Source organism: Strigops habroptila, chromosome 7 (genome assembly GCF_004027225.2).
Source record: "Strigops habroptila isolate Jane chromosome 7, bStrHab1.2.pri, whole genome shotgun sequence".
Taxonomy (NCBI): Eukaryota; Metazoa; Chordata; class Aves; order Psittaciformes; family Psittacidae; genus Strigops; species Strigops habroptila.
In genome coordinates, this window is record NC_044283.2 from 10,068,012 (window position 1) to 10,092,458 (window position 24,447).

The window sequence follows — 24,447 nt, forward strand, 5'->3', positions numbered from 1 at the left end:
GCAGCCTCAGAAATTCAGGAAGTTTAACTTTTTTCCCCCATTTTATTCCAATTAGAAATTATTCTTATAAACATTGCAAAAGTGCATGTGTTAAATACCCAGTTTAAAGGACAGTTAGGGAATGTTGAAATTTATTGTGTGCACCACCATTTTCTTGAGGCTGGGGGGAAATCCAGAGCCATTGCTTAGATTCACTTGCAACCTGACTATTGTAACACTGTTGCAGTTACAGATTTCTACCAGTATTAAAGAACATTGAAGCATCAGCATTTAATTCACGATTACACAGCAAGCATCTTGGTGCATTTGGGACTCAGCATAGGCTTTTCCTGAGGACAGCTTTGTGACAGAGCAGGAAATACTCTCTAAGAAGAACAGATTTTGCATGTTTTGCAAATACTCGTATTTTGCATAATAGTCTGGTGATTAGAGCAGTCATCCAGGAAGTGAGAGACCTGATTGCAAGTTCCCTCCTCAAGTGGTTCAGAACAACATCTCCAGCTTCCCAGCCATGTGTGACAACTGCTAGGCTACTACATTATGTTCCAACAGGGGCACCACTCAGCCTTCTTGATGAAGCTGAATTGTACAGCCAGCTGTGCTCAAATCATGTGGCCTGAAAGAAAGCAAGCAGGAGATTGTAGTTTCATAGTGAAGGCACTGAGTGAGGAAGTAGGCAGTTGGGTTCCAGTTCCTGCTCACTAATTTAATTCTCTTTTAATCTGTAATTTTATGCAAAATGCAGAAATGTCCCCTGACTACTCTCTGGATTGTCTTTAATACATTTGATGTCTCAGGTTGGGTACATGAAGAACTTTTAGTTTAAATTGAGAGCTTGCTGGTAGATTTAGACTTCCTGTGTTGTAGTTCCTTAGTTGCTTTCTTACAGTTGGACTCCCTAAACTCTATGCAAATCTTAAAACATAAATAAAGTCAAGTTTTAAGTATTTCTGCAAAGATTCCTCTTACACTGCATTCTGAGACTTCCTTGGATGTTAGGGAAGCTTGAGTGATACCGGTATGACACCTGAAAGAAGGTCGTGCCTTGTGGGCTGACTTAATATTTCCAATAAAACACTGATACCTAAAGCTCTGAAGTATAAACAAGCTCTGTTCCAATTACATGAGTGCCTAGATAATATTTTAGAGGACCAAGTTAATTTTTTTATTTCTTTGTCCTCCTTCCCCCAGTGGTTAAAACACATTCAAGAAACATATGATGAGAGAATATTATATTATACGGATCTGAACTGGGAGCAGTTTGCAGTTGTACAATTTCCCAACTGAATGGGGTCCCAAGTCTTCATTTGGACTTTTGGATGCTATAATGTAAATGTCCTGGTTATTGTATTGTCCTAGGAGATATTTCTTTTCTCCCTCTAAGTGTGTATTTTCCAAGGAGAACCCATGTTACCACATCAGCAAGCAGTGATAGAAGACTTTTTATAGTTGCCAGGTGATGCAGAAAGACACTAATAAATACAGAATTGATTATGGGCACATTTTGATAAACAGCTACTCTATTTTACTAGTAGAACGGCTATTAAGGATAGCTCTTTTATAGTGTAATTTTGAAATGTTTTATAAATTACTTAAATTTGTATTAGAAGTTCATTCACTAGTTTATATGCTACTTAACACAAAGTCTCAAACTTTGTCTTTGTATATGCAAATGATTTGATTGTGACTTCATGGATTCTTCTCAATTGTATACATGTAAAAGGAAATGAGAAAGAGGAGAGGCACTAGGCATATATTAAATAGGCACTGACTTTTACTTTAGAAGAAAACTGGACTGTGATACTGACTGAAATGTCACTATTATGCAAACTTACCATGCATTATGTCGTTTGCAATGGCAAGGAACTTTCCTCTGGACATCTATTTGTTCTTTTTTTCCTCTAGGAATTTCTGCGGAAAGAATTTAGTGAAGAAAATATTTTATTTTGGCAGGCTTGTGAATATTTTAACCATGTACCTGCACATGATAAAAAGGAGGTAAGTCAGTGTTGTATTTCACTACATGGTGGTGTTTCTTCAAAAATTGTTACTACTTCAGGATTATTGAAATTATTGGAGATATGGTTGGTCTTTGTACTGTGCCTTCACTAGAACAGAGTTGGAGCCTCAGTCTAATTATCTCAGTCCCCTGGGAGTACTGTCCCAGATTGAAGATGTTGGATATGTTTGGACTGCAGTGAAGTGTGGAGTTAGCTCTGTAAAAATGAGCTAAGGTTTGCTGGGTGTTGAAAAATGGCTAGCTGCAGTTGCTCAGTGCAAGGGACTGCAAATCAAGTTAATTTAATGTTTCAAGGATAGGTGAAAATTAGTCTCTTGTGCTTTTTCAGCTAGATTGTTGTCTTCAGTAGCCAAAATGCTGTGTTTATGAGTAGCTCAGATATACCTGCTGTCGCAGTGTAATCACATTTGTTCACAAGTTATGATAATCTCCATCTCACCCGTTTAAGATAGTCCTACATCGGTCAGGCAGTTTTGGTGAAGTCCGTGCAGGTTGGCAACGCTTCTGTGTACACCACAGCCAAGTCTAGTCAGGTTTACACTGTGGAAACACTTTAATTTTCCATGTTCCTCTTTGTTCTTTTGTGGTCCACTGAGGCTTTCCCCTCACTTTCTTCTATCTTCAAACAGTGTATTTTCTGGATGCCACTCTTAAGGGCTCTGAGCTGGGTTTGGTGGAGTTTTTTTCTCACTATATCCAGAATGTGGGTGTTTCAAAGTAAACAAGTTAAAGATAGGACATGAATGTTTTTTTACTGTAAATATTCATCTATATACTTACCTTTTTCTAACTTCTAGAACTTGAAGCTCAGAGGATTTATTTAAATAGTAACTGTTATGTAAAAAGTCTAAAATCTAAAAAAAATCTATTCTCCTTGGCAAGACAGTATTTCATGTGCTTCACTTTTGTTATTTTCATAGTTTCATAATTTGAATTTTTGTTTTGCTGGCAATTTTTACTGCTTAAGAAATATTTCATGAATATTTGTAATTTTAAAGGGAAAACCCTACTTATATGCCTAAAACTAACAAAAGCTGTTAAATAAAAAATGCTTATATATGAAGGAAACTGGAATGCCTGTGTATATTTGGGGTAGAATGTATCAGTGTAAGAAATGCCTGTCTGAAAATATGATTTTAAAGCAAACATACATTTAGCATTTCTTTTCTGTAGCTTTCTTACAGAGCTCGGGAGATCTTCAGTAAGTTCTTGTGTAGCAAAGCTACAACCCCAGTTAATATTGATAGCCAAGCACAGTTGGCAGATGATATTCTCAATTCTCCGCATCCCGATATGTTCAAGGAACAGCAACTTCAGGTAACCATAGAAAACATGACTGCTGTACAGTTATATCAATTATCTTTTCCTTTGAAGTACTTTAAAATCTACAAAAGTAGTTTCACATGCTGTATGTTTTACTATGTATAAAAAGACATTGTAGTCAAGATGATATAGATTCTGTTAGCAGAATAGAAAAAGGCTGTATAAGGGAAGGCTGCTTGACTTGTTTTTGTATATGCGTAGAAAATTGCCATTAACTAAAAAATAATATGAAAAATACTATTATTGAAATGAAGATTTAGTGCAAGTAAATAATTCCATGTGTTGCAACACCATTGCATATGGTGTTTGCATATGGTTGCTTATTCTTCTCTGTAGTGGACAGTTGTTTACCCAAATAGTGTCTAATTTTGGTTAAAGTGGTTTGTAAAACATGTCTGTTGTGTTAAGGGAGTCCTTCCCTTATGCTTTAATAGAACTGTCAGACAAAGAGCTTGCTAAAACTGCTGGTGTCTAAAGACCTCTGAAGTGGATGTATATTAATGTTCAGAAGAGAACAGTTATGTAACAACAGGATAAATTGTGCATTTTCTGTCGAATATAAGTTTCTTCTTTATTCTCCTAAGTAATCTCTTTGGTAACTCTCCCACCCTAACATTTTATTAGTAGAAATGATTTTGAGATCATGTTATTTAGACATCTAGGATATAGGTTTAACTGCATAAATCTATAATTTTGTAATTATAGATTATATAAATCTATAAATTATAATTCAGTTATGCAGATTTATCTGCATATGATATGAAGCAGATCACAATCTTAGTCTTTTTGCAGTGTCAGATCACATGCTTTTGAGGCAATCTGAGCAGGTGGGTATAGTACCTCCCTCCATCTGTGAAGTGGAGATAGAAAGGTAGGTCTAATTGCAGGTTTAGTAGCTTCTAGTGCTATATCTACCTCCAATTCGCCTACCAAGGCCTGAGGCTTCTGTGTGAATTACCAGCCACAATCTTCATAGACATATTTTTGTGCATTCTTCATCTTGGTTTTGTGGAGCCTCTGCCTGAATTTTTTGGTGGAGCAGAAAGTGTTCTTCTGAGCATGGTGGCTGGGCTGATGCAGGTTTTTTTCCTTCTTTGTAAACGCCTTGTCCTTAGGTTGGAGGGCTCATATGTTGGCTAAAAATGCTGATGTGAAGTACTGCTGCGGGTTAATCCCAGCCATGTGGCTTGTGTGGACCTGACCTGCTTATCTCAAATTGTCAATGCCTCTGTAGTTTTCCCATCAGATCCCTCAGTCAGACCTGTTCCTCACACTGAAAAATTAGGTGAAGCAGAATGAGAGTTACTTCTGCCAAAGTAAGTGGGCTTGGAGCTATGTGTGCCAGCTGATTTGCTAGTGGTGTGTTACCTGGCTGAGCTCAGTGCTGGGTCATCAGCTGTCTTGATGGCCCTTAATATCTTGGTTTCACTAAGGGAAAAAAGTCATGGTGGTGACACCATCTTCATAATGCAAAAGCTGTGCATTTGTGGTGTTCGACAAGATTTCTTAGATTTCAGCACTGAGCATAGAGTGGTCTGTGGTGGTCGTCAGATAAGTGTTATATGATGCTTGAGAATAGCGAGTGTTGCTGTAAGGCTGTTGTGGATTTGCAGAAGTGTGTGTGGGAAAGCGCCTTGGAAAGCATTGCTGAAGCTGGTATCTTTCAAGCTCTGCCTGTTGGGAATGCTGATAGAAGTTGCTTTCTGTCCATAGCCTGACAAATATGACAGTGTGGGTGCAGCCAAAACACCTAGTTAGGATTTCACTGTTTTCTGAGAATAAGAACAAGCATTTTGAGTGTTTCTGGATGTAAGTCACTTGAAGATACTAAAATAAGAATAAAAAATTATTTACTTCATGTAGAGTTGCATAGGTGTATGTACATTTTTCTACCCTTGCTTATGTGTAAAGTTCAAATTACGATTTTTTAAAGATATATTTCTCTTTCTAATTTCCAAGAACAAGAAATAGCATGTGCTAGATTTTTTTCCAAATAATGATAATAATAAATCTAAATATAGAAAATTGGGGATGTAGTGTGGGCTAGCAACATACTAGGGCAGACGATGATCAGCTCAATATAAATTAGTTAACCTGTCATTGCTCTGTCCAGGAAAGTTAAAAGGTTGGAATATTTTTACTGTATTAAGTATACTTAATCTGTGGACTTCATCTCTGCAGTAACTCTCTGTGTCTCCTTTAATCTTCTGACCTAGCATGGAATAATAAATTTGTCATCTTCTGGTGCTAGATTCTGAGGCAGGAAGCAACTCTGAAAAGCTTTGGTTTTCATCCTGAAATTGTATTAAATTTAAGGTATTAGTGCTAGCTGTGCTATGGAATCATGTCGTATTTTGGGGTCACAAATTGCATTTAGCTTAAAATACGGTGAATTGTCAAGAAGTGTAAGTTTCATTTTTCTTAAAAACTTCAAGAAAGGTGAAGTATTTTATGTTTTTGTTAGCCTAATTTTTGCATCTGTGTTGGTGTTTGCAGACTGTATGTACCATTCTTCCCCAATAACTTTGCATCTGCAGTGCATCTGGGAGTCCTTGAGATTGAGGTGTTTTGATGTCTTGTAATTGCCCCGCTGTATTTAATGCTGTTTTGGCAATACACCACAGTGTTATTCTTTGAGTTCAACAGAACACAAGAAATTTTTCAAATCTATATGTGTCGTGTACTGAATAATCTGTTGAGCCTTGGCCTGAAGACTACTTGTGCTCTGAAGCTAGTTGCCTTCTTCAGTTCTGCTTGTGTACCTGTAGTCAGAGAAGGATTTTATTTTTCATAGCATGAGAGAGAGATTCCCCTTTGTGAGCAGTTTTTCAAGTGGGGCATCTTTGACACTGGATTGTCTCTTTGACACTGCATTGAGGACACAGACTTTGTGCTGAGCTGTTCCAGCAGGTTAAGCTGGTAAAACTAACCCTACAGAAATATTTTTTTCATAGCTTACCATGCAGAAAACAGTGCATTAGAAGGCCCCAGAAACACGACAGCACCTAAGTGCAACTGGGAATATATGGGGCGGGGGGAAGGCAAGATTGTGGAAGTTAGCATTTAGTTTGAATTAGGTTTCCGTTTTGCTGCAGGATCAAGTTCTCTCTACGTTATCTTGCTGTTTGCCAGAAAAACTTTGGACTTTAATGCTTGTTGAGAAGGATGTCTTTGCACAACCTGAAGAATGATTTCCGTCCGCAACTGGGCCACTGTGATTTAGTGATGGGCTTCCCTCTAGACTCTTGGGAATGCCATAAACAGTTGTGTGGCCCATACCTTACTTCACTGTTAGGGAATTTGTCATGTCCAGATGTCATTTCCATGGCATTCGTACTGTTTTTTCAGATCAAGTGAATCACTGGAGACGATATAAAAGTAGAACTGTGGATTCACTTAAAACAACAGATTTGCAAAACTGGAACAAGATATTTAAGCATTGTTTAGCATTTAAGAGAGAACTTTTCTTCCTTTACTTTAATGAAGTTAGCTTTGGCTGAATCAGCCTCAGACATTTTCTCCAGGCCTGGTACAGAGCTGTTTCCTTCCTATGTAGTTAAAGACAAATGTTGGTCTTGCCTAGAGCAGCCGTTTTATGTAAACTGTTCTTTTTCAGGGTCTTGATTTTACAGCACCTTAATTATTGAATCTTCCAAAGATATTGATCTTTTTTCTTTGCGTTTGGGCACATGAACTTTACATAATACCGCTCTCAACTTCTCGTGCTCTTTGCACAAAACAACATTTTTCTGAACCTCTGCTAAGGGAATAGATCAAATTATGTTTCACTTTAAACTGGTGCAGTGTATTTAACCAGGTCTAAACAAAGTCATGCCTACTGCTGTTCACAGGTTATGTCCTAAATTTCATGCGCGTTTGCTGTTGCAAAATAGCTTCATTTTCTTGATGTGTTAGTTAAGCTTATGTAAGCATTATCCACTGCGTTTTCATTTCAGATATTTAACCTGATGAAGTTTGATAGCTATACTCGCTTTCTCAAATCCCCACTGTACCAAGAATGCATCTTAGCTGAAGTTGAAGGTCGTCCTCTTCCAGATCCGCAGCATGTTCCCAGCAGCCCCACCTCTAAACACAGCGTCAGTTCAGAGAAGTCCAGTATCACAACACCAAAAAAGGTTACCTTTGTATTGTTCTTATCTGAAAACTGTATTCTTAAGTAATGTTTTTAAAGTTCTTTAGAAGATGAAGGATAATGTATAAAAAGCATTAAGAGTGTTAGTTTAACGACGCTGGCAAATAGAATTAGAAAATCTTTATGTACTTTGCAAAATACTGAATCCACACTTTTTAATTGGATTTCTAGCTATGGACTTCCTGAATACAATTTTAGATCTCTGTTATTATTTAAATAAAATAAAAAATGAGGATTATTTTAATGCATCAGTTCAGAAGATAATTTTGATTGAATATTGGGCTTAAGATGTGATATTTTGACCCTTGCTGAGAGCAGATATTTTATCAGAAGGTATTGGGGAGAGGCTTAACCTAATCTAACTCATCTTTGGAAAGGATAGTTTTTTAATTTCTTAGCCTCTACTGCACTAAGATAATTCTGTGTAAACCAGATACAGTTGCTTAAAATTAGACCAGTAGTATTACTGATCTCCTGAAGTTATTTAGAGTTTATTTTTTCTTCATGTAGATAATACCACCATAGTATTACATAACTGCATGGGTAAATTATAACTTTGCATTTTTCATGTCAATCACTACACATTAGCCCATCTGCTATTATGTATTTTTATGACTAGGAACCTTTTTAAAAGTAGTATTTTAAGAAATACTTGTATAATCTAACAAGAATAGCTTGTTAAAAGCAAGTTTACTTTAATATCAAACATTCCTGACGTGTATTCTTCAGCACTAATAAATACTTCGATTATACACGTACCTGTTAAACAATACTTTTTCATTACCTTTAAATGCAGTTCATGTTCAAGTCTAGCCTAGGAGAACTGTCTGAAATACTGAAATGAAATTCTGTATTTTAAAAGCAAGGCAAATGGCCTTTCCGCATTAACTTAGGCATTACTGATGAGCTGTGGAGAGTTCTTTCATATTTGTGGGAGCTTTCCATGGCTTGTTTCCAGCTACTGTTTTCTACTCCCTACCAAGTAGCACATTTCCATCTATGTATTTCCTTTATTTCCACTTAGGGTTTTTTTGAGTTTTGTTTTTTGCTACTGAGGGGGATGCTGGCATATACGCTTGTGAGTGGGGTAAAGACGACAGCTAACCTGACCATCACACTCTTCTTTTGGGAAGAAGCGTGGGAAGGTTTATTTTAGATAATATACTTACAACTGTGATCCAACCAATGATTTAATTTTGTTTTGGTGATAGTTAAGTGGTAAATCAAAGTCAGGAAGATCTTTAAATGAAGAGTCAGGAGAGGAGGATACTGAGAAGAAAAAAAGGGGAACATTTTTCTCATGGTCAAGAAGTAAGAGTTTGGGGAAATCACAGAAGAGAAGAGAAAATGGTGATTATCCAAATGGTGAGTAATCATGTTCCACTTTGTTTCAAAGTTGTTTCAGCAGTGAATGTGACTAATCTCGTCATGTTTAGTTTCAGTCTAAGTGCATCCTTGGGTGTGACAGAGGGAAAAGAAACTGACAAGTCAGAAGGCCATAGTGTGGCTAGTATCACTGGAAGTTTTGTGGAAGCAGTTGTACAAATAAATACATAAAAGTATGAAAATATTTAAATCTGTTTTTATTGTCTTCCAAGAGTCTCTTTTTCCTGATTTTCAGTGGACTCTGCTTTTCTGTGTGCTGGAAATTGCTTTTTCAAGCAGAGAACTACTATTTTCGTAGTAAGATAATTTCAACTCTTTACAGAGAAGTTCAGTACATGCAAATAGTGCCATAGTTACAGCTATTTGAAAATTCCTTCATCTTCATTACCCTCTCTTTCTTTCTCTTATTAGTACCTCACAGGTATGTTCATTTTTGAACACACTCACTACCTGTTACCACCTTTCCTGATTAGAATAGTAAAAGAGTCATAGTTGGGAAAACCCTTGTAATCTGCTGTTTTGTTACTTAACTGTTTGTGAGTGTTTAAGGAAGAGTTCCTCTATGAAAGCACCTGTACGTGGCCTCTAAAAGAAGAAGTGCAAGTTTTGCATTAACTCATTCCATTGAGTTAAAAATAATACAGAAATTCCACTGAAGCACTAAATGTGGATCATATTGTTACTGTGGTTTCTTCTTCTCTATTTTCTAGTACAGGCCCAGACCCACAAGATATCTTTGATCGTATGGATAGTTTAAGTGTTCTCATTATACTCACATGTGAAAAGACATCAGAGGCATTTGCTTTATTGCACAGTATGAAGATTTGGTAATATTTCCTTTAATGAAAAACATTATTTTTCTGACCAGAGGAGCGTATTTGAAATAGCTTTCTGTATTATGATAAATAATAAAACCAAGCCTTTTTACTGATTGGTGATTCTTTCCACAGATTCTCTTCAGTCCAATGGATTATCATACAGACGGGAATCACAAGGCTCCATGTCTTCAACTGCTAGTCTTGACTTGGTAATGGCCGGCTCTTAATAAGAAGTGGGGAAGCAGTGAAAACAGTGAATTACTTATTCTTTAAGTAGTGTGAAGTAATTTCTTTGAAGTAATACTTTGAGAAAAGGTTTCTAAGTGATACAGGGGGAGGGAAATGTTTAATATTAAGCAGTTTTAGAATACTAGAAATGTAACAGAGGTTGTGTTCATATACCACTTCTTATTGTGTGCTTGTAACAGAAAGGTATCCATTGCATCTTGTTTGTCTTAACTTTGGGCACCAGTAGAATTCCAGAATAAAAGTTTGCTTTTCAAAGGGAGCTACTGTAGCTCTTTAAAAACAGCTTCTTCCAGCTACCAGAGCTTTGAGATTCTGTTCTGAACAATGACATGTTAAAGCTTTCCCTCTACTTTGCCTGTATGCAAGTAGTGTTAGGCTCATTTCTGTGGTACTAGCGTATGTTGTGCTTCTTTGCTCTCTGTTTCTTTTAAAGTTGTGAATTTTAATTCTTGTCATTATGACTTAACTCTGCTCCTAAAATTTGAGAAAAGAGAGGTAGGGGATTTCATTGCAAACACTGATTTTGTCATAGCATGTAGGAAAATAATCAGTGAAGACACTAACGATTTCTGACCAATCTAACATGATTTCTAACCATCAAGTTCTAACTTCACAGTGTAAAACTAATGAAATGCAAAATTAGAACAGTATTAAAAGTAGAACATAAGTGCAATATTTTAGATTTATCTGTGTTGATATGGAGAATATAAAATGGAAATTTTTTAAAGTTTTTTTGTAGTCTTGATATCCCTCTAGTAGCCTAGATTTTAGCAACGATGTAATTTTGCCTATGCTACAAATATTGATGAGGAAAGCAAGCACAGCAAAGTCGTGTTTATTTCTGTTGCAGAAAAGTCTTATCCTAAAAACCAGAAAATGCAAAGCCTCCCTAAAACAACAACCATAGAATCATAGAATGGTTGGGGTTGGAAGGGAGCTTAAAGCTCAGCCAGTTCCAACCCCCTGCCATGGGCAGGGACACCTTCCACTAGGCCAGGTTGCTCCAAGCCCTCTCAAACCTGGCCTTGAACACTGCCAGGGATGGGGCAGTCACAGCTTCCCTGGGCAATCTGTGCCAGGGCCTCACCACCCTTATAGTAAAGAATTTCTTCCTTATATCTAACCTGTAGTGTCCTTGTAAGTTATAAAATAGAACAAAAAATTCACTTCAAAGATACTTTTGATATTTTGTAGTAGTGTTACTATTCCAGTGTTACTCTAGAATAAAGGTTAATGCTGTGCTCTTTAACCTTAACCCATAATATTGTGCTTCTTGTTCCCTTTAATAAAAAAGTGCATGGTCATTGAGTGAATTGTTTTAAAATGTTAATTTCTCTGTGGCGTATTTGTATGTGTAGCATTCAGATTATGTTGAAAGAAGAGGAAATTTGTTTGGGGAGCCTGATGTTTAAAGGTGTTCCTCATCTCCTTAAATGTTGATTCTCAATGTGCCAATAGTGATTTTTACATCAGAAGGTCATTAAGTATAGACACTTCACTATTGGAAGCTAAATAAGATTTTATTTACTTCTTGCACTTCTTCTTGTTCTGTATTTCGAAAGTCTTGTAACCTGTTTTACACACTGTCTAAAACTTCATCTCTTGAAATAAATTTAGACTTGTGCAGTGCTGTTATCTTTACTTAAACATTTTTCCCCCCACGATTTAAATTTATCTGATATTTGAGATATTTAGAAGGATTTCTAAACTATATACATGGTAGAAAGTAGAAAGTATGGTAGAAAGTGTGAAAGTATGCTTCTTGGCTTGGTTTGATTTGTACAGACTCTAAAGGTTTATGCATATACCTAATTTTCCCATTGGGCTCTGACTTTTTTTTTCCTTTTTCCTGTCAAGTCTGAACCCTCAAGAGTACCTGCATTTGTACCAGATAAAGAGAAATCCCCCAAATACTGCTGTGTAAACCTTCCGGATGGTTCATCTAGCAAAATGGCTGTTAAATCCGGATTCTCTATCAAAGAGATGCTCTCTGGGCTGTGTGAGAAACATGGCATTAACATAGCTGCAGTGGACCTCTTTTTAGTTGGAGGTGATAAGGTATTATATATTCCTGTGTTTTTTTAAAATCGTTTCCATACTTATGAATAAGAAATTCTGTTATCTTAATAGTAATACATGTCTCTTGGTTCTACCTATTATGCTGGCAATGCTAGTTAGTTGGAGGAGAATTTTAGTGAAACTAAGGCTGGTAGGGTACTGTGATTGGTTGTGGTATCTATATTACAGAAAGCAGAAGAGAGCTGATGACAAAGATTTCCTTATAATAAGAAGTTAATTTAGGTATCTAGCCCATGTGGTTTGTCCAGGGGAATGGTTAGCTTGTACTTAATTGAAAGTATCTGCAAAGAAACAAATGCGTTGTAGTAGATGAAACTTTATTAAAGCTAAGATACATAATGACATTCAGTAATTCAAAGGTGATAAGAGGAATTCATGCTAGAATTAAGGTGAGTCTTTTAATATTGAGGAAAATTTCAAGACAACAGTCTGTGTTGGGGGAGGTGGTGTGTGGTAGCTCTTATTCCAACAGAAGTATCTCCAATTAAAAGAGAAGCTGTGGATGTGAAACATTTATGATCTTAAATTTGTGGTTATGGCTGATCTAGATTATTGCAATTACATAAATCAATGAATGTGCATAGTTATGTACCTGTTGTTTTAAAATATAGTTAACTTGCCATATTTTCTAATGGATCATCCTATGCAATAATTTATTTAAGTTGAAGGACCTAGGCTTGTTTTAAAACATGGAGTTCCTGGATACCTGCTGACTCCAGTGGAAATTGAAGTTTGGTCATTGTCTCACAACAAGCCAAAATAAAATACACTTTAATCATGTTGCATATTGTAAGTGAATATCAACTAGAATGCATGCAGCCTATGTTAATAACTTTCAGAGTTGTTTGAAATAAATATTTAACCACTTAGCTGTTCTTTTTAAACGTATTTTAACAGTAATTTGCTCTCTTTCCTTTTGTTCCTGACATGTGCTCTGTAGCCACTTGTATTGCACCAAGACAGTAGCATCCTGGAGTCTCGGGACCTACGTTTAGAAAAACGCACTTTATTTCGGTAAAAGTCAAAATTACTGTCTTCCTCTGGCATTTTTCATTCCCTTTCACTTTTTTCAAGTGCACTGAAGTATATTGTCAGTTACCTGTGCAGCGAAACAGTAGTTAATGCAGAAAAGAAGTTGTCTGAATCCAGTAAAAAAATCCAATTAGCCATGTAATGCAACATTTTAGATTGTAATCCAGCATGCAGCATTAGGGGATCTAAGGTTCCTATTCATTGTACAGGGACATTAGAAGAAATAGGCCTTAATATCAAGCAGAGAGTCCCATGTGAGGAAGGAAGGTGACCTAACATTTGCAACGATTAACTTCCGTGTTTTGCAGTTAACACTCAGTCTGAGTTTCTGTTAAAGTCCATTTTTACGTTAGATTGCAATAGCACACATGTAAGAGAGGTGCATTTAGCATGGGGATTCTCTGACTTATACAAGTGCCTAAGTTAGGTATCCTGCCTACATTTAGACACTGATATCCCTTAGATTTTGTTTAGTTTTAGAGCCAGCTGCTAAATGCTTCCTGTACAGGTAATAGTAAGATTAGGGTACCTTTAAAAGGTAGTTCAGATGAGGGTAACCAGGGTAAGGATCAATGGGAGAAATGTGGTCTTACAGGAACATTTCAAACTGAGTAGAGCAGCGTATGGTGAGTTTTAAAATGCTGCAAGTGGAAGCTTTCTGAATTGCAGTCTTGGATACAAGTGGGATTTTGATGCCAATGTTCCAGTTTAGGGATATTTAAATTATTATTACGATGTCTCAAGCTGAAGCAGTTGTGAACAAGCATGTAGGACAGATCTGCAGGCCCAGAGGGACCTTCCACGTTAGGAAGAGATATGTAGTAGTTTGAAGCAGCACAAGAATGAAGCAGAAATTGTACTGCAAGTGTCCTAGTCTAATCCTAAATGCAACAATAAAAAAAATAGGCCTTTTATATTAAGTGGATATATTGATTGATTACCTATTCCCATTCAGTTACATCTGTAATGATGTGTCAAACTGTCAAATTATGATAAGACTAATTGTATAAAACTTTATCTGAGTATAGATTTATAACCCTGAATCTTAAGTCAATATTATAATATTGGTATGGGTATACTATAATTCAGTATATTACATATGTAATATTATGTAATATTTTATAATACTCAGTTTTTCCAAATAATCCATTTTTTCCCCAATGTTTTAATGTTCCTAAATTCTAAAAAAACCAAACTAGTCCTATGAAAACTCATGAAATAATTATTTGAGGAAAAGGTAATGAAGTGGAATGTTTGTGTTACATTACTGAGTTGTGCTTTTGAAGTTAATAAGATGTATTTTGTCAGGCATTCTTCATTTTGCCTTTATATAACTTTTCTTTAGGAAGCAGGGCTATTTCTATACAGGTACTTCAGGTTAATGAATATGGCATAGCATATTCAGTTTTGAAATGGAGATTGAGCAGTCTTTTATTAGGTGTGAGTTTGTTGAGTTTCCAAATTAAAAAGGAACAGTCAGTAGGCAGCACCATATGTTACTTGTGTGTTAATTAAAATGTAGAAATGTTCTACATTATTTCCTTCTGTGGGTAGACACTATGTAAGCAAAAATACGCCAATATTTGGAATATTTTCAGACATGAGTAGTATTATGTGGGTATACTTGGTTACCTGAATGTCTGCCACTTCTGTGTCAATACCAGTTCATGTTTAAAATTGATCATTTCTATTTAGTAGCTGTTGTATTCAAAGAAAATATGAAAGACAGAGTTTCACTTATTCAGGTCCCTTGTTGAAGGGAAAAGTCCATAAGACTAAACATCTCCTATTTAAGTAATTTGTGTGAAAGAAAAGATGGGGTTTACATTTAATTGTGTTGGACAAAATCACTAATAATTTTCATTTCTCCTGATGATGTACGTTTTTTTTCTGATAGATTTTTGTTAGTAATAAGCTTTCCCTTGTTTTCATGCTATAGTGCTGTTATAGTCAAACGTGCCTGTTATGGAGGATTCAGGGCACAGATGAGGAGTGTTTGGAGAAAAACAAACCCAAAGCTAGGCATGGCTCTGTGCAGGGAAATAAATACAAATGGAGTAGTTGTTTGGGTTTAAAATTTTTTTTCTTATTTTTTTTTCTATTTTGATGATATAAAGTTGCATAATAGACTTTGAAGAGTCTTTATCCTATAAATTCCAACTGAATGCTCTTACAGCTTTTGCATAAAAGCTTCTCTTACAGTAATTTTTGTGGTATGGTGTCATCTAGCCAGAAATTAGCATTACCTGGAATTCCCTTGTATTTGTTCCTATGCTTAAAGTAAAACTAAAAATTTCTATCCCCCCTCAAGAAATTGAATAGGATATTGTGAGTCTCTTCTGGAAGTGGGAAGAAATATCTTTCTTGCATCCGAGGTATAGTACAGTCATGGAGTCACTTTGGAAGCACTTCTGGACCAGAATGGTCAGAGCAATCTCAGCGTAAAGATGAAAGTGCGATGGAATATATCCAATTGATCTGAGGATCACCATGGGATTAGGTTGGCTCATGCCTTCACTCACCTGTGGGGAGTGAAATGGTGGAAGCTTTATTTGTATAAGAAGTGCTTTATACCTTCAGGTTAGGATAGATTTGTGCTGATGAAGGTTCAGCTGTTTACAGTTAGCTGTAAACTAGTGTAACTAGTTTACTAGCTGTAAACTAGTGTAACTTTGCTGTAGATAAGATTTTATATATTCTGTACATTTTGTTTATTGGAATATTTCATACTTAATATTACAATTGATGTGTTTCAGCCTGGATCTTGTTCCAATCAATCGATCAGTTGGTTTGAAGGCTAAACCCACTAAACCAGTGACAGAGGTCTTAAGGCCTGTGGTTGCAAAATATGGTTTAAATCTTAATGAACTTGTGGCAAGACTAGTAAGTATCTTTTGATGTAATTCAAACTGCAATATCTTTTGTCTGGAGAAGATCATAAAGTAGTCCCTGAAATTATTCCTATCCTTATAATTAGGTATTAAAATCTGTATTTATAACTACATGTTGAGATGAAAATGCATAGTAGTCATAACCATTATGCTTAATAGTAATTACCTCAAAGCTTCAGTCTGCATCTGTTTCATATTCTCCTTCAAAATAAATCCAACATCCTAAATAATAGAGCCTGAACTTAGATTATTCTAGAGATCAACTTTTCCCATTATTAGCCAGGGAAAGTTAGTTGGTGGAGATTAGTTAAAGCTATTGTTCCATTATCCTGGGAATCATGAAAGTTGCCTCAAATTCCCTTGCAGAAAATTTTTGCAGAAGTCAACCGATTCAACTTCTCTACTACTAAATACGACCAGCATTTTCTTTATTCTATTATTTTGGAAAATCAAGGAATGGAAAGTTACTTTTGTGGTATTTCTAGGCTGCATACTGTCTTGGCTGAACCATCCATGTTTTTAAAACAGCTGAAAAACATGTTGGTATAAAGTTAGCGTTGTTTAATAAAATTACAAAATTAACAAATTACAAGTAATTTAGAATATAAAATAATTTCAAACTTCCTCTGAAAAATATGGTTTCCTGAACATACTGATGGTTCTAGAATATTTATGCCAGCTTGCAAATTGGATGTTTTCTTCTACTTGTATCTTCTTTTCCCCAAATACCATTCTTCTCACATAAATGGGTTACACTCATTGCAATCAAGGCAGTTTTACAAAAACAGAATAAGCATTTTTGGAGTAGTAGAAAAAAGATTTATTGAGGTAACACTGAAACCTAAAAATGCTCGTTTTCCTTCAAAAAATTTTGGACTGCATAAATTTGCTCTGAAAACAGCTTTTTCTTTATTATATACAAACTGTGATCCGACTTTAGAATGGTGAGCAGGAACCACTTGATCTTGGTGTCCCTATATCTAATCTGGATGGTCAGCGGGTTGTTCTAGATGAAAAAGAGCCATCGAAGGGTAGAGGTAAGTTGGCGTAAAAGCTTTTATTTATCATGTCAAGTGAGTTTCGTAAACCCGACTTTGGTTAGTTTCTTCTGTTGATGCACAGGTGAGGTAAATGTGATTAAATTTAGATATGTCACATATAACATATATTCTTTTTAACTAAAATGGAGTGCAGTTTCTAAGGATTGAAGATTAAATTCATCTGTTGATAGCAAGTTCTTGACTGTTGCTATATGAAATTTAGCACTAGGAATACTTGAATGTTTTATTGGCACTCAGCCATAGATATACACACGCATTTAGGGACAGGAACCTAGTAATAATAATGAGAACAAAATGCCAAATAACTTCTGTGAATTTGGCAATTTATTCATAAGAAACATTCTGTATAAGTAAAACAGATGCAGTTTTTGCAGCAGCTGCATGTACTGCTATGACAAAGCTCTTTAACATGAGAAAGTAGCAGAGTCTGCATCTCCAGTTTTAAGTAGTGATTTCTGGAGATAATATTAAAAACGATATAATTTGTGATTTCCCTAGACAACATACTTTGAAAGATAGAATTTGATCAACATAACACCTAACAATCTTTTGGCTAGATTAATGTAAGAAGCCTTGAGAGTAAAATTTTGCTTTCATTAGGAGACCTTTTTATGGACATAGAATGCTTAGTTTTAAAAGTGAAATGCAATGTGGTTAAATTAAATTGACTTAGAGCAGAAATTCTCTTTGAGAAATAAATAGGAGAATAAAGGTGAATAATTTATTGGAGAGAATCAGATTTGTCTTTTTTCTAGGGAACAATCATCATTTTGATAAAAGATATCAATCTAAATACTCTCTCAGATATTTAGTTTAAGGTTTACAAGTAAAACTGCCATCTTATGTTCTGCCAACTGCTATAAAAGCCTAAATCATAGCGGATCATTCCAGCAGTAGGCTGATTCTTTGGCATATATCAGTGAAAAAGAGCCATGGTTCTGTGTTTGCAGCTCAGTCTGCAACAGTATATTTGTTGTAGGCAGATGTAATTTGAAGGAGCCATTTAGTTACTTAGAAGTAGATGAGGAGGATATGGCAATGTCTGGAAAACAAATGATGCATGAAACATGTTGGAAAAGATTCAACATGACCTTTCAATGGTCCTTTCTGCTTGTTTTTTGTTTGTTTAAATTCTAAATTTGAGAAGTGCAAACTGAATTATTAGCTAAGATTTTAAGAGCTATTTGACCTAAATCAGCTGAACATTTAGGAGAAGTTTAATGAAATCTCAGCATCTTAAAATTTAAAAGTATTGCCAGTATTACGAAACTTTGAAGATGAAAGGAAGATTCTGTTAGGTTTTGGCTGGAAAACATAAGGGATATCAACTCTGCTCACTATTTTCTGAGTAGATGTTTGAGAAATTTTAAAGCAAAAAAATCTGTTTTGTGCATCATTGTCATTTAAATATTACTTCATTGGGAAGGTATAAATTTGTAGTTACAGAAGGTATGTTTATGTTCAGTATTTACAGATAAACAAAAAGGTGCATCAGTAAAACAGACTGCAACTGTAACTACTTCAAGGAATCAAGTATTTACTGTAAGTCTTCTGCAATGATTTTTGTCCCTTAGATCATCTTTTGCTTCCTTCTGGAATTCTATACTCAAAGCTGCATTCATCCATGATTCTGAATCAGCCGAATTATGTAACTGGATTGAGTATAGCTGTAATTCATTTGATATTTTCCCCACTGTCAACAAGCATGTATTTGTGAGAACTTTGTCTTCATGATGAATCAAGTAGTTCTTTCACTGTGTTGTGTTTGTTGTTTTGTGTCTTGTTGACTTATCTATATTCGAAAATTATTGATTACTTGGAAATTAAAGGGCCTGTTATGTGAATTCATCAGACTAAATGATATTATGTTTATTTATAAATTTTTGGGTACTACTATGGCAAAGTTCTTTACGATAATCAAGATTAAATTAAAGCATTTGTTGTGGTGAAAGAGAAATGTATTTTCAAACTAATCTTTTTATTCACTTAGAGCATATTATGTACACAATGATATGGTCTAAATGTAAGTAGTACCTTAACTTTCCTTCTAATGCAGGGAGAGGGAAGAAGTCTAGGAAAGTCTAATTCTATCAAAATGAAAGGCGAAAATGGAAAAAATGCTAGGGAAGTCCGGCTGTCAAAGAGAGAAGACTCTATTGCAAAGATTGGGAAAAAAAAATGTCAGAAAATAAATTTGGATGAAGCAGAGGGTATGTGAACTTTATAGTATTAACATAAGTAGTCTTAGAAAAATTAGAATTTTGTGTCTGTGTAGAAAAATGTATTTTGTGTTTAATACTGTATTGTGAAAATCATAGTCGTGATCCTTATGTTTTTGTTTGATATTGTGTTTGAATTGTGAAGTTTTTGAAGCTGCAGGTAAGATTTAAAGGTAGATGTAGGTGCCTAGTGGAATTTTCAAAAGCGAAAGTTGCCTTATTCAGGTAAAATCAATATGAATTACTCAATTGCAGTTGAATATCCCATTTGATACCCTTTGCAAGCCATGTAGATTAAAATTTACTGCTGATGTTACCTAAATATTTTTATATTTATTTATACCTAGATATATGCATATCCACAATATGATTGTGCACATTTATACAGTGAATGAATGTTCATCTGTGAATAAATGTCCACTGACTGGAATTAAAACAAAAAGCTGTGGCTGAAACTTTTATTGCAGAATAGATGTTTGTTAATATAAATGTTATTACAAAATCTTAGTGCATTTTAAATTATTTTCTGTTGCTTATTATTTTGTTGACTTGTTTTCAATATTTTAATATTTTCATTTTTCTTCCTAGGGCTGAGTAAAACTAACATAATTTGAAAACTTCAGAATTCGAGGCTTTCACATTTTATTTTGAATTTTGTGAAATTTGTCCAAGTTTGGAAAATGCGTATCAAATGTTGTAGAGCGTACTTTAATGGAAAACTAACAAAAAAAAAAGAAAAACAAAACCCAAAACCAAAAAAAACCCAACAACTGTTCTATGAAGTTTGCTATTTCAGAAAGGAATATTTTTGTATGACATATTAGAAATGTTGCATGTTTTAATATGCATACTGCCATTTTTGCAAAACTTTGGCAATAAGAAGCATTTTGAAGCCTCCATCTTGGCTATGTTCAGGTTTTATGGCATTTGATGAAGCATGTTAAAACGTCATTTTTATGAATACATTGCAAAGCCTGCCAAATATGAGTAGAGGATAGGAATAAGGTCATACAAGTGCAAGTGTATGACTTCATATTGGCTAAGTTAAAACTGATACTAACAGTCTGTGCTTTATTTTTTAATGGCTTTGGCTTCAAACAGTAGTTATAAGCTAGGTTGAAGCTATTGATTTTAGTGCATCTGTTGGAGATGGCCTTTTTAAGCATCTTTAATATTCTGTAGTTTCAGTGCTCTCTTCTTGAAAAATCAGGACATGCAGAGACCCTATATTAAGAATTACATATTTTTATATTTGTATGTTTTGCAGCAAAGAGTTTGTTAATTGTTGTGATGCTTCTTTTTTGAGGAGTGGTATAATTCTTGGCTTATGATTGATAAGTTTCTTGTTGCCAAGTTTTGAGACTTTCTAGAACAGTGGTGATTTACTATGAGTATTATTTATATATAGAAACATATTAAACCATGGGACATCATTAAGGACATGATCAGAAAATCACTTGTAATTGTGTTAAAAATTCTATTAAAAAGCTGCCCCATCGCTTTTAGTAATGGCTCCTTTAATGGTTATTGACTGCCTATATGCTACTGATTCATTGCAGCACAAAATAAAATGGGGTTACTTAAATCATTATCTGATCATGTCCTGTGATGATAACATCCTGGATTAAATCTACACCGTGAATTGAATTTAAACTGTGATAAATACTATTAAACTGAGAGAAAGTCAATATAACTAGGAAGTTTGCAACATTCTGAATCATTGAACTTTCAAATGGCATGGCTATCTATGAGCTAAGATGGATAAAAACCATCCAGAATATAAAAATGTGCACCCATTGTCAGTGAGACGAGAGCCGCCTTTTGTATTAAGAATTAAAAAATCCTCTGTGTGTGTATGTGTGTGTTCAGATTTATTAACTGAGTAAAATAGAAGATGTGTTCAAGGCTCAGTGAATTGCAGCTGTTTTAAACTGCAAACCTCTTACAATAGCAATCCTGATGGTCTTAATTATAGTGATGCTAGTGAACATTGCTGCAATTGAAAAAGTTCCTAATTAACATGGGATCTTATTTCAAGGCAGCATTGAAAGAATTGAAGATCTTCATGGAAAATAAATGTGCTGAAAATTTGTGTTTTAATGACATTGCACTTTCTGACAAAAACTTGTCAATTTTGGGTTTTTCCCCAATAGAATTTTTTGAACTCATATCCAAAGCTCAAAGTAACAGAGCAGATGACCAACGTGGACTGCTAAGGAAAGAAGATCTTATTCTTCCTGACTTCCTTCGTTTACCGCCCACTGGACCAGAACCATCCTCATCTACTCCCGTAGGCCCTAAAGGCCTCAACAGGCGAGTTTCAAAAAATGATGGCAAGGATGGGTGTACATCACCAAGTGGAAAACAGGAGTCCATACAAAACTTTAATGAAAATTCAGTTAAGAAAATGAGTTACTCAGAAAATAAACATAAATCTGCTTTGACAGCACTCCACAGTCAGAAGACTTTCAGTGTTCCTTTTAATACTGCATTGTCTCCAATTCCGCATGCACAGGAAAACAATGCAGCAATATGGAAAAGGCAGTCAAGAGAATTACAAGCTGAAGGCATACAGATGGTAGATGATGAGAATGTGGCAGACTTGACTCTTGTGGCTGAAGGAGATATTAGTAGCCCTAACAGCACTTTGCTACCACCGCCACCACCAACACCACCTTCAGACATCAGTAAACTCACAGAAGCCAACTACCCACCCCCAACTCCTTTTGCAGGTAATCAGGAAAAATCTGGATATCAAAGATCCAATTCAGGTATTTCTAGATTTTAATAGTCTTTTCTTTTCTGTAAAACTACTTTTCCTTGGCATTCTTAATCAGTATTTGGCACCCATGAAAACAAGAAAGAAAATTCTCTCTGCACCTTAATTTTTTTACAAAAAGAAAAAAAGAAAAAAAAGAAAAATATTTTCATTGCCTTAGTCTGTGCTAACTGTAATATTTCTGGTTGCCTTTAACAAAGTACTTTTGTTTGGATTTGGCATGTGGCCAAAAATGGACACATGCAGACAAACCTTTCAAATACATCCATATGCTATAATTATCTCATTCTTTACCCTTGGAGCACAAAACAGGAGATCAGTGTTTTGAGCTCCATAGCACTACTGCATTGCAGATTTTCTGATCCATTGGTCGTAATGAGGTACATGATTGGGGTTTGGAAGTTTAAGTGCTTTAGCAGGAACCCTAATTATGTGTTGAAAATTGCAGTACTGTTTAGGATTAAAATTTGAAATGGATAAACCTTAACTTAAAAAGTAGTTCTCTAATAAATTAGGTATTTGTGACTAAAAATAAAAACGTTACAGGCTTTTTTTTAACCCATCCTTTTCTACACAGAGAAGTAGATTGCTTCTATCACGCTTTCTCCCAGAATATTCACATGTGAAATAGCTCTTTCTATTAGATAATTTTAAAGAAAATATGTAACTTTTTTTAGGATGTAAGTTTCATGGTCTAGCAATATCACAGAGCAATATTAGCCCAAGGCTGAAGTGTGGAATTTCTTTATAAACACGGACTCTAATAATAATTGCTGTTACCAGAAACAAGAGTTTGAAGACAATGGGTGTTGTGACATTGACATTTTACAGTCATTGTACTGTACATTTTAATGTAAAATATAAGAAGAGGTATCTATGTGCTATACATTTATTTTTGATGTTTCACAAACATATGGTGCCATAATTTGTATGATCACATTTCTTTGTGATGTGGGAATATACATTTTAATTATTTATCTTTTTACACAGAGTATTTGATACTGTTCTTTATCTGTATGGTTGATGATTTGTAAATACTTCTTTAGTTGTTGGATGCTTATAAATGGCAATGCAAATTATTAGTAGTATTTGAGAAATGTTCTATAAGCGCTACCACTTAATTTCTGAGGCTGAGTATTGAACAGACTTGTAACCAGTGCCTATGAATAACAAAACCACAAAATGTATTTCAGACATATTGATGTGTATATGCATAGATTTGTGTTGATATCTTTCTAATAATATGACAAGTGTACAACATAGGTATCAATTTGCATATTTTTCAGTGAGAACTGTTAAAAAAACCATTTGCACTTAAAAAAAACTTCATGAATTTGCAGTATTTTAATGCATGCCATACATTTCTGTGTAACCACTGAACTGTAGCTTTCCCTTTTCCCACTTTCTACTTTTTACTTTGTAGAAATCTTTGTGTAGCTTTCACATGTATTTTGTATCTTTGTTCTCTCAGGAGTAATAAATTCTAGACCTAGTTACACAAACTGGTTTTAAGCTTTGATTTTCTTCATTATTTAAAAACAGTCCTTTCAGTCTTGGATTAAGAATTCCGATTGAACTTATCTTCTAATAACAAACAGATTGATAGATATGAACTAGCAATTACTGTGAAACAAAGTTGACAAACGTTGTGTTTGTTAATGATCTAGATATCAGAGGGCAAATGCTGTCTTGAGATGCTGATGGGTCACATGTGAAATCCATGGCATTGGCATGTGCACCAGAAGGCAGATAAGAGAGGAGATTTCTTTCAAATGAGTCATAACAGGAACTCCTGAAAGGAGAATCTCTTCTGTCTTTGGGTTCTTGGGCTTTACATTCCCTACTTTCCTTCTTATTTTAAACTAGAACAATTCTTCCCTGGTCTTTAGGAAATGAACTGGTGATCTCTGTTCATTTGATGTGGAGTAACCAATATACCAGACTATTTATTTGGTAGTCTTGGGTAAGAAATGAAGGTTTGGATGGGTGCTGGAGACTGCATTACCCTTTTCCTTCTTAGAGATGGGTCCTATATAACAGTACTGTGAAGCCATATTAACCGGAAAGAAAGCACTGCAGAGGCTTGTCGTGCTGTTACCTAGGTCTCATCATGCTCTGGGGGCTGAAACTAGTTTTTCCAAAAGTCACTGTGTTCTCACATGGTCATGGACCTCCATGAAAAAAATTACACAGTTGAAAGACCTGTAGCAGTTCCCTTTTTAAAATTATTCAGACTTTTCCACAGCAAATAACTAATATCTTACATACTTCAATTTTATTTTACAGATATTTATTTTTATGTATTCCAACTGGTCTACTCTGCTTTCATTGATCTGTCTTAGTCACCTATGAGAGACCTTTATGTAATCAAACAAAATGATTTTTCAGAACTAAACCCCTGAAATCTTTGGGTTTGATGTTTGGTTTTTTTTGGTTT

General features: G+C 35.1%; 1 protein-coding gene across 7 annotated transcripts in view; it reads left to right on the plus strand.

The window, feature by feature from the left end:
- The window catches only part of RGS12 (regulator of G protein signaling 12), a 93,355-nt gene that overhangs the window by 57,756 nt on the left and 11,152 nt on the right, over positions 1-24,447 (plus strand). For 4 of the 7 annotated variants that reach the window (XM_030491646.1, XM_030491647.1, XM_030491653.1 and 1 more), the window contains 12 exons: positions 1,906-1,998; positions 3,194-3,337; positions 7,300-7,479; positions 8,708-8,861; positions 9,833-9,909; positions 11,807-12,007; positions 12,969-13,042; positions 15,817-15,943; positions 16,892-16,988; positions 18,478-18,554; positions 19,069-19,222; positions 21,385-22,002. In XM_030491646.1, coding sequence (XP_030347506.1) covers positions 1,906-1,998; positions 3,194-3,337; positions 7,300-7,479; positions 8,708-8,861; positions 9,833-9,909; positions 11,807-12,007; positions 12,969-13,042; positions 15,817-15,943; positions 16,892-16,988; positions 18,478-18,554; positions 19,069-19,222; positions 21,385-22,002 — 1,996 coding nt within the window. Of the gene's footprint in view, positions 1-1,905; positions 1,999-3,193; positions 3,338-7,299; positions 7,480-8,707; positions 8,862-9,832; positions 9,910-11,806; positions 12,008-12,968; positions 13,043-15,816; positions 15,944-16,891; positions 16,989-18,477; positions 18,555-19,068; positions 19,223-19,819; positions 22,131-24,447 lie in introns of those variants that run through there. The other 3 variants (XM_030491650.1, XM_030491651.1, XM_030491649.1) reach the window with 3 other exon arrangements.